This window comes from Neoarius graeffei, chromosome 9 (assembly GCF_027579695.1).
Source record: "Neoarius graeffei isolate fNeoGra1 chromosome 9, fNeoGra1.pri, whole genome shotgun sequence".
Classification (NCBI taxonomy): Eukaryota; Metazoa; Chordata; class Actinopteri; order Siluriformes; family Ariidae; genus Neoarius; species Neoarius graeffei.
Window position 1 is genome coordinate 65,689,577 of NC_083577.1, and position 10,334 is coordinate 65,699,910.

Below are 10,334 nucleotides of genomic sequence, written 5' to 3' on the forward strand. Positions count from 1 at the left end.
ATTAATAAACAAAGAAACTCACCAAAGTCTAAAATACTTTCCAGAATAAAAATATAATAATAAATACATATCTAATATGTTGTATAACACCAACAAGAATAAAAAGATGTAGGCTGTCCAACTATCCACATTATCAGGTTAGTTTTATGTGTTTCATAATATAACCTTGACAGAAATGTTTAGCGCTACTTACTGAATTACGGTACTTGCTACATTATTTGCTCCATCAGTAATGCACCCGAAAGCCATGAGAGAAAATGTGAAAGTCCTTATTTTCATAATATTATATTTTATGTCTGCCTCAGGTCAGATCACTCATCAGTGATTTTGCTGTGTTTATTACCATTCTGACCATGGTTCTGGTGGACTATGCTTTAGGTGTCCCATCACCCAAACTGCAGGTACCCAACAAATTTAAGGTGAGACCATTTCATGAAATTATATCTAACCATGTTCGTCTGACACCCCACAGTATATAAATGCATCTTAGTGACTGTGTTTATGCTCATATAGCCAACACGAGATGACCGAGGTTGGTTTATTAACCCTGTGGGTCCAAACCCTTGGTGGACTTGTATCATAACAGTGATCCCTGCTCTTCTCTGTACCATCCTCATCTTCATGGACCAACAGATCACTGCGGTCATCATTAACAGAAAGGAACACAAACTTAAGGTACTGATGGCAAGAGTATATTTTCTTTTTTTTTTTTTTACTGTAACATTACATTTTCGCATTGCATCCATGTATACTGTATATATCAAGAATAACTTATAGCACTTTTTGAACTAGCAAATTATTGGTTCCTAGTCAGTAGTGTTACCAACTGAGCAGTTTAATCCCATATGGCTTTTGCAATATCAATACCGTCGCCAGAAAACCTTGTGAATCCATTTTTAACAGTTTTGATTTTGTTTTACTTAAACTGAAAACTGTCACTCCGCTCTGTTCCCTATGGGCATGCTACAAATCTGGGAGTTAGAAATCATCTCTATGCACCTTGGAGTTCTGTGATGATTAATCCAAAATGCTGTTTTTGGAGATACGGGATGTTTCTGTTTTTTTTTTTTCCAAAACAGCAATTGAGATCTGTATAAAAAGTTAATTGATAGATATGTTCCAGTGCACTCATATCAACAATGATTAATATACTGATGATCCCAGAAACCTGAAATATGGGGTGGAAACATGTAGTTCCTAAGGAGTTAGAATTTCAAAAATGTTTGTTTATTGCCTGTAAATACAAAAGATCATGATAATAATAATAATGATACTCATTATTATTATTATTATTATTATTATTATTATTATTATTATTATTATTATCCATCCATCCATCCATCCATTATCTGTAGTCACTTATCCTGTGCAGGGTCAAGGCAAGCTGGAGCCTATCCCAGCTGACTATGGGTGAGAGGCAGGGTACACCCTGGACAAGTCGCCAGATCATCGCAGGGTTGACACACAGAGACAAACAACCATTCACACTCACGTCTAGGGTCAATTTAGAGTCACCAGTTAACCTAACCTGCATGTCTTTGGACTGTGGGGGAAACCGGAGCACCCGGAGGAAACCCACACAGACACGGGGAGAACATGCAAACTCCACACAGAAAGGCCCCTGCTGGCCACTGGGCTTGAACCCAGAACCTTCTTGCTGTGAGACAACAGTGCTAACCACTACACCACCTTGCCACCTATTATTATTATTATTATTATTATTATTATTATTATTATTATTACACCACTACCACATAGACTACCTGACAAAAGTTTGGATACATGCTCATAGAAGGATCTTCATTTGCACTATTTTTTACTACTGTAGAATAAAAATGAAGATAGGAACACTATTAAATAAAAGATATGAAATTACACAGCCTCAGAAATGTCAAACAAAACAAATGAACACAATATTATTGTTGTTGTTGTATACTACTACTACTACTAATAATAATAATAATAATAATAATAGTTGATGTTATTATTGTTGTGCTCGAGTGTTCGTCTTCTCTGGTCGCTCTAATTGATGTGTTGTTTTGTGCTGGCTGCAGAAAAGCTGTGGTTACCACCTGGACCTACTTGTGGTGGGTGTGATGCTGGGTGTGTGTTCGCTGATGGGGCTGCCCTGGTTTGTGGCCGCTACAGTGCTTTCTATCACACACGTAAACAGTCTAAAGCTGGAGTCTGAGAGCTCAGCCCCAGGAGAGCAGCCCAAGTTTCTTGGCATCAGAGAACAGCGGTTTACTGGCCTGATGATTTTTATCTTGATGGGATGCTCTGTCTTCATGACCTCCATTCTTAAGGTCTGCTCCTGCACTGCACATTCACAGCTTCATATCTGAGCATTTTTTGGTTATGGATGCAGTGAAAGACCCACTCAGTGATGGATTTCTAGAAAAGATTTAAGTAGCTTCAGGATAATGTGAGATTTCCAATCCATAAATAAATAAAGCTGAACTTAATGTACGTTCAGAATAATGTTTCTCAAGGCTCAAATATGTTTATCTAAATCCTCAAATTATTGAAACCCCCCCCCACACACACAGAAGGCCACCAGCTTCTTAAAAAAGGTGTTGACTAATTGTGCCAGAAGAAGGTTTTAACTTTTCCATACCTTCCCTCAAGCAAATAACATCTTTTACCCTCATAGTTACCTTCATTAGGTATGATAAAAAAATAGCAGCAAGTTGGTAGTATTTTAATTAATATAGTGAGAATTTCAATTACAGTCTCAGCATTAGAACAACCACTTGCTTATTTAGCATCTGTTTTGCAGTTTATTCCCATGCCTGTGCTCTATGGAGTGTTCCTTTACATGGGAGCATCATCACTACGAGGAATACAGGTATAAATATAAGCATTCAAATGCACTTCATCATACACAAATTCAGTTGATACATTTCATAATCACTGTCTGTGTGATCCTGCTGCTCAGTTCTTTGATAGGTTGAAGCTGTTTGGGATGCCAGCGAAGCACCAGCCTGACTTCATCTACCTAAGGCACGTTCCTCTGCGAAAGGTTCACCTGTTCACCTTGATCCAGCTCAGCTGCTTGGTGCTCCTCTGGGTCATTAAAACATCCCGCGCCGCCATCGTCTTTCCTATGATGGTATGTTTTGTGTTTTGTTCGATCAACTAACCAAACTAACTGAATTGCTGGGTTGCAATCACATGACTTTTTGGCATACAGCCTCAATTCCGCTTGTCAGCTGGAGGGCAAACATTCCGATATGGCGGCCGTGGAGGCAAGACGCGTATGCAAGCTGTCAGATTACTACAAGACCTTAGAACCCAATATTAAAGCTAGATATCGGCAAAAATATCAAAATGTGAAAATATATATCCCCATACACTCAAGAAGAAAGATTTTCCTATGATTTTAAAAATTTACCAGCTGTAACAGAAGTAGACATTCAACTATTTGGTTGCACAGACGTTGTTCTACACACGCAAGCAGTTCAAGAACCACAAGTGCATAGAGACTCACAACTTTTTCACCAGTGGCTGGGTCCATGAGCTGGGTATAAAAGCGTTAGAAGGAAATCTACGATTGATATTTGCCAGGGTAAGCGCTGTTTTAAAGCCTTGTTCGGCGCAACTTATCGTGCTTGTTCTTGAAGTCGCATGCAAACAATGTTTGTTTGCCTTCAGAGTACAACAACAACAGCGGCCATGTTAGAAGTGAACACATGCATCGATGGTGAAAACATGCCTAAAACTAGTAGAAAAGTTCCAAAAACTGAAGTTTCTGAAAATATAACACATAACTATGAAATGTGTCTATGTGTCTTGTATCTAATATGTCCTAGGCGAAGTTTCATAATATTTCAAGGGAAGAGATCACAACCTAGCAACTCAACAAAACCTAGCAACTCAACAAAACATTGTCGAGTCCTTGTCAAAGTTTATGCCAAAAGTGTTCAAGAAAATCAAAGCACACAAGGAAAATCTGATCCACATAAGTTTAAAGAAACCCCTAAAAAGGGCTTGAAGTTCATACAGACCTTTAACGAAGTGATCACTGCAAACATGAGCATGGTCCGATTGAGCTCCACTCGAAGAAAGAGAAAGGTTCAAGAGCCATTTCTCTTGGCGGGATTTCGTAAGTTCTCTCACTTTAGCGCCTTTATGACTCACTTCTTTAGGTACCCCGAAGAAACTTTTCCCTAGTTCTCTGTTTGAGCAGTTCGAGCAGCCAAATACACAGCAGCAAAGTGGCATTTTATTTGCAAATTGCAGTGTCACCTCTCTGAGTGTCTTGTTGTGTAATCAGTTGTTTGCCCTCCAAGTGCATGAATCCGTGATGGAAGAAACCGGATGTTACATCATCTGCAACCCAACAATTGCACTATAGCAGATAGTTAAGACTTTGACGTAACACTTAGATGCTATATTTCTTCCCACTTTATTCCAGTATTTGATTGCTTATTATTTCTATACAGACACATTTTTAACATAAAATTCTTTACAGCAGCTTCGAGCAATTCTTGTGTGTTGAACAAAAAATGCAGAAAGTTCTAGTTCTAAACATTTATAGACATTTGGCAGGTGCCAGCTCTAAGGATTTCTACAGTTTTTGCCAGGAGTAAGTTCTAGCTATGGAGTGTGTTTGGATGATGTTTGGGCTGTTGGCAGGTTCTTGCTCTGGTATTTATTCGGAAGCTGCTGGATTTTATCTTCACTAAGAGAGAGTTGAGCTGGCTGGATGACCTTATGCCAGAAAGTAAGAAAAAGAAAATGGAGGATGCAGAAAAAGAGGTGAGCTTATGTCATAGAAACACTACAAATGCATTTGACATCACTATTACACTGGTTAAGTTTCTTGCATAGTTATCATGTGAAGTGGTTTAAGTGTGCAGCATTAAAACAGGAAACTGAAGGATGGGGGATCAAAAGGTGGATGAAGTTCCTGCTGGCATTACTGCAGTAATAATTTCTCTCTCTCTCTCTCTCTCTCTCTCTCTCTGTCTCTCTCTCTCTCTCTCCATTCCTTTCTGCCAGGAGGAGCAAAGTATTCTGGCAGAAGAAGAGGGAGTAGTACAAGTGCCGTTGGAAGGACATTACAAGTGTGTGCCAATTTCACTGACTAATCGAACAAAAATAGCTGCAGTGCATAGCACAATATTTTTCTACTACAGACATCAGATTTTGGCGCTGTTTGTGAAATGACTGATTGAGATTTTTTTAAAGGGATGATCCTTCATCTGTAAACATCACGGATGAGATGTCTAAAGCCTCATTTGGAAACACTTGGAAGACTGTCAGCTCTGATGGCTCCAAAAAGTGAACCAACCACAAAAAGGTTTGGATTATTTTTCATTTGTACATAAAGTACACATTTAAGCATCCAGCTAGTTTATCATATTGTGCCTTTCAGTGCCACCAGTTTGTAAGTCTACATTACACATAAGTTTGATTGACTAGAAAACAAACCACACTTTTAATTCTTTTTATTCCTCATATTTGAATTTTCTCTCATTCCTGGACATTAAATATCAAATTAGTTTTGTGCTTCTACTGGAGAAAATTGTAATTCTCGAAAAATATTCATTAATTAGATGTTTGCGATGTAAATGTACTGTATATCTTAAGCTGTTTTTCTTACTCTTCTAGATGCTGAGCACTTAAGGTAAGTTGACCTCATATTTATAACCTGATAATTTGTGTTATCTCATTCTTCATAATGAGACCCTGTCTGTTTTTACTTGGAAGGAAATAGGATATTGTCCTTTAGTATCCTGTGACCTGCCTTTTCATCAGTTTGGAGCAAAATTTTCCTTAAGCATTGTAAAAATTTTATTTGGCCTAATTAACCTCATTCGAAAGCTTGTATTACACCAGACAGACATGCAGGAAGGGGTTCTGTATTTTATATATACACACATTCACTGAATATGAGCAATCACGTGCTCTGATTGGCTACTCTACTACTAGGATATCAGCTCATATACCATGAGTAGAGAAAAACAAAATGGCGCAGCATGTTGCTGAATCAACCGAGGACGAAATAAAAACTACTCAAAAACAAAACCCCCCAAAATGCAAAAACAAACCCCCAACAAAATACAGAAAGTATTTTTTATTTTTCAAGAATTATTATTATAGCATTTTTCACAAATTGCTCCTGTCATTTCGCCAGTTTGTTTACATTCTTCATCTTTAAGCATGAAAATTTGTTTAAATTTTTTTTTAGACTGGTTCAAAAGCTCAAAGAAATTTGAAAATTACATAACTTAAATGTCCAAGGAAGAATTAAATAAATGCCTAAAGCTATTCTACCGTATATCTTGGCATGACAACAAGATGGCACTTTCTACAAAAACAAAAAAACAGCAACACTAAAGTCAATTCATGCAGCCATCGATAGGTTTTTAAGAAGTCCGCCTTCGTGGAAATGATTTTGTCAGATGTTTTGTACAGAGTTATTATTTATCGTATTTGCAAAAAAAAAAATAGAAATACAAATGGTCTGTTTCTCAAAATCCAGTGAATGTGGATATAATAAAACAATTATTCCACTCAACCTTGTCGTACATGGCTTATAGCAGACTCGGCGCTCCGTGCCTCATCAGCTATCAACCCATTGTACGACTCGATTTCATGGAATAATTGTTAAATATATCAGATTCAGTCTGCCATGTAATTGCATGTAACTTTCTATAGTTTCACTGGAGACATTTTGGCCCTTAACTACACAGAAAACTGAACATCAGTTTTATTACTTGTAAAACAAAAGGCTATTGTGCCTGCAGTACAAGCCTCCAGCACATCTACAGTATCCCACTGAAAACCCCAGCTTGCTCTGACCAGCTACCAGTTGCCAAAACACAGACTGAGCTGGTCAAGCTGGTAGATCATCTTTGCCAGCTGGAAAGTGCTTTGATAGATGGAAACAGTTTCTGAATTACCACTGACAATGTTACAACTGTAGTAAGACTATTAAGAAAATCTCATATATATGATGAGCACATTAGTCAGGTAATAAGAAATATGGAAAATAACTTACAAGCTGGCAAAGATGGTCTACCAGCTTGACTCACTTAGCCCATGTTTGACAAGGCAGGCTGGAGTTATTATTATTATTATTATTATTATTATAACTTTATTCAGCAGGGTATGGGTTTTTCAGCATGCTATATCCTTTAAAAAATATCTGAAATCTAAAAACATTTACAAAAAAATGAATTAAGCAAACAAATAAATATATAACTAAATAAATGGTCAAGCTATGGAATCATTAAAGGAAATCCACCAGGTCTTGACCAAGCAAGTGTGAGTCAAGACCAGGACCTGTAAAACGCTATTTCTTGCCTTTCTTGTGATATTGCTTGTAATAGTCTACAAACTTAGCTAATGAAAAACTGAGAAAGATACATGCTTGTATAACCTCACTGGATTTCCATTTCAAGCCATCCTACAGTAAACATTTTAAAACTTATTTTTTCATTCTTTGTTTTTCTGTATGAGTAGGAAGATATTATTGCAGCTACAACATAGCTACAAGCTTACATAATATACCAGTAGCTAGCTAGCTAGCCAGCAGGACTCAAATTGAATCCATTGTCTTACAGGTCTGTAAAGATAAAATAAATATCAGGGACTGGAAGAAAAAGTTATTACTTCTCTTGATAACAACATTATTACTTACGTTAATAATAGCTACCTAGTATCTGTAGCTCACAAATTAGTCATGAACCTAGATGGTTAACATTAACAACAAGTGTTGCCAGGCAAAACAAACCTCGCCCAGTAGCACTTATGATGAATATGAAGGAAGATATCGTGAAAAAAATAGATACCCTGTGGGTACATGTAGCTACTGCTTATAAATAAAATTGTTTTCTGATACCATGTCCATACAGTAAGTACAGCATATATATTTACTCTATGAGGCAGTAGGCACAAAAATGAAGTGTAATCCAAAAATGAACAATTTAAAAATCACAGAAGTAAAATATACCAAGTGTCTGTGCTTTATATTATTCTACTCTTACCTCTTACAGTTTTCAAAACTGAAACCTTCGAACCGAGGCTGACATACACATGCTGTCGCCATGAATGAAACTCTTATTTCCCGGAAATGGCCCGGCGCTAGAGCTCAGTGGAACACACTTTCCCTCTGTAATAAGCATAAACATATCTGAAAGCGATTTCTTTAGTCTAATCCATTTATTTTGAATGGTGAACTAAATTGTATACGCTCACCGGCCATTTTAATCAGAACACATGTATGTGCATGCACAGTGCGCAATTGTTACACTCTTACATTCTTACAGCACGATGACATAGTGGTTAGCACCTCTATATGAGGCAGTAGCCACAACAAAAACGATTTTGACCTTTTTGGTGACCTTGACCGGATGACCCTCAAAATGCTGGAGGTTCTATTTGAGACCAATGCCCATCTATCTTGAAAGTTTCATGAAAACTGATCCAGACAATTTTCTGTAATATTGTTTACAAAAAAACAAAGAAACCCAACCAAAAACAATACCTCGCCCCCTGGTGGACTCCGTCCCGGGCGAGGTAACTAGCTAGATCAATAGCTATAGCTAATCTAGCTACCAGTCTAATCTAGCTAATGTTAGTTCTTCTTTATATTTCCTTTCTAAATGTCAATGGACATTGGAAGTAATGTTAGCAACCTTGGTGACTGATATGTTGCAGTATTTTCACAAGACTGGTCTACATAATGCAACAGACACTTTAAAAGGGGACATTGTTTGGGCTTGTTCTGTCATCTTAGAATCTCTCAGCCACTAAGAAGTCTCTTTGCTGCCATTATCTGATGCTAAACAACTACACTTCTTTTACTGTATGTCCAATGCAACCAAATACAGTGCTATTACAGGATATTGCACCAATTTGGTGTCTATTGCCCCTTTTCCACCAAAGCAGTTCCAGGGCTGGTTCGGGGCCAGTGCTTAGTTTGGAACCGGGTTTTCTGTTTCCACTGACAAAGAACTGGCTCTGGGGCCAGAAAAACCGGTTCTAGGCTAGCACCAACTCTCTGCTGGGCCAGAGGAAAGAACCGCTTATGTCAGCAGGGGGGGGGAGTTGTTAAGACCAACAACAATAACAAGACCGCGAAAGATCGCCATTTTTAAGCGGCGAGAAGCAGCAGCTGTACAAACGCGAAGTCATCCATTATTATTATTATTGTTGTTGTTGCTGCTGCTTCTTCCGCGTTGTTTTTGCTTCAATATTTGCACCAAGGTTTATGCAAACGTAGCGACGTAACTGACGTATACAGTGACGTAATGACGTATACAACGACGTAACTGACGTATACAGCGACGTAATGACGTGGCTTCGCTTAGCACCGCGAGCTATGGAAAAGCAAACTGGTTCTCAGCTGGCTCGCAAGTTGAACGAGTTGTGAACCAGCACCAGCACTGGCCCCGAACCAGCCCTGGAACTGATTTGGTGGAAAAGGGGTATATCAGAACTGAGGAAAAAAAGAGCTCATTTATCACAGTAAAAAAAAAAAAGGACTGGTAACAGGTTCCATTAGTGTTTGTTCTGACTGTTCAATGATAATTTGTCTGGATGAATCAGATCATGTTTTTCGGACAGTTTACACATGGCCTGCAGCGGCACTGGAAGGCAAGGACGTGAAAGAAAAAGGAGCTTCATCATAATGACAGGCCTCTGACCTGCTTCTCCTTCACTGTGGTCTCACAAACAAAAACACACTGATATCATGTGCCACATGTTTCTGTTTCTATATGTCTTTGTTACCTTCTCTTTAATGCTTCAATGGATTTTCTAAAAATGATTTTAATTTGAAAACTACTGTATGCATGGATGAAAACATGGTCAGTCTTTTTATTTACATGTCCATTTTCTGTTTAGTAAAATGAAATAATACCAGCAGGTGAAGGTGAGGAATGGTGACTCTGTGAAAGTTATGCAGTGTGTGTGTTGGGAAATCTAGAAATGATTCTAAAGACTATTTTTAATTTGAAATAGATTTATATGTCTTTTCTATGTTTTGTATTTGTAAATGTTAGTCTTCTCCCTCTTATCAAACATATAATTAAAAAAAATTAGAAACCGAGATAAATATTTAAAAGACTAACAGTAGATTTAACCCATCAGCGTCCATGTTAAGAGTTGGTAATATACACTGTACATTCATTCTTTATTATTATTATTATTATTATTATTATTATTATTATTATTATTATTATTAATAATGCTGGATGTATCAAATTGTCATTATTATATTTTTCTTTCTTTTTGAGTTATAATAAATAGCAAATTTTAGTACTGTATATTATTTTGTTATAAGAATAATACCTCATAATAGAGGCTTAGGTTATTACACT

At 37.4% G+C, this 10,334-nt stretch overlaps 1 protein-coding gene across 1 annotated transcript in view; it reads left to right on the forward strand.

The window, feature by feature from the left end:
* The window catches only part of slc4a10b (solute carrier family 4 member 10b), a 37,195-nt gene extending 27,489 nt beyond the window's left edge, over window positions 1–9,706 (forward strand). The window contains exons 13-22 of the mRNA XM_060930108.1: window positions 306–419; window positions 514–675; window positions 2,055–2,306; window positions 2,780–2,848; window positions 2,939–3,112; window positions 4,639–4,761; window positions 5,005–5,069; window positions 5,194–5,305; window positions 5,617–5,632; window positions 9,580–9,706. Coding sequence (XP_060786091.1) covers window positions 306–419; window positions 514–675; window positions 2,055–2,306; window positions 2,780–2,848; window positions 2,939–3,112; window positions 4,639–4,761; window positions 5,005–5,069; window positions 5,194–5,290 — 1,056 coding nt within the window. The 3' untranslated portion in view covers window positions 5,291–5,305; window positions 5,617–5,632; window positions 9,580–9,706. The remainder of the gene's footprint in view (window positions 1–305; window positions 420–513; window positions 676–2,054; window positions 2,307–2,779; window positions 2,849–2,938; window positions 3,113–4,638; window positions 4,762–5,004; window positions 5,070–5,193; window positions 5,306–5,616; window positions 5,633–9,579) is intronic.
* The last annotated feature ends 628 nt before the right edge of the window (window positions 9,707–10,334 follow it).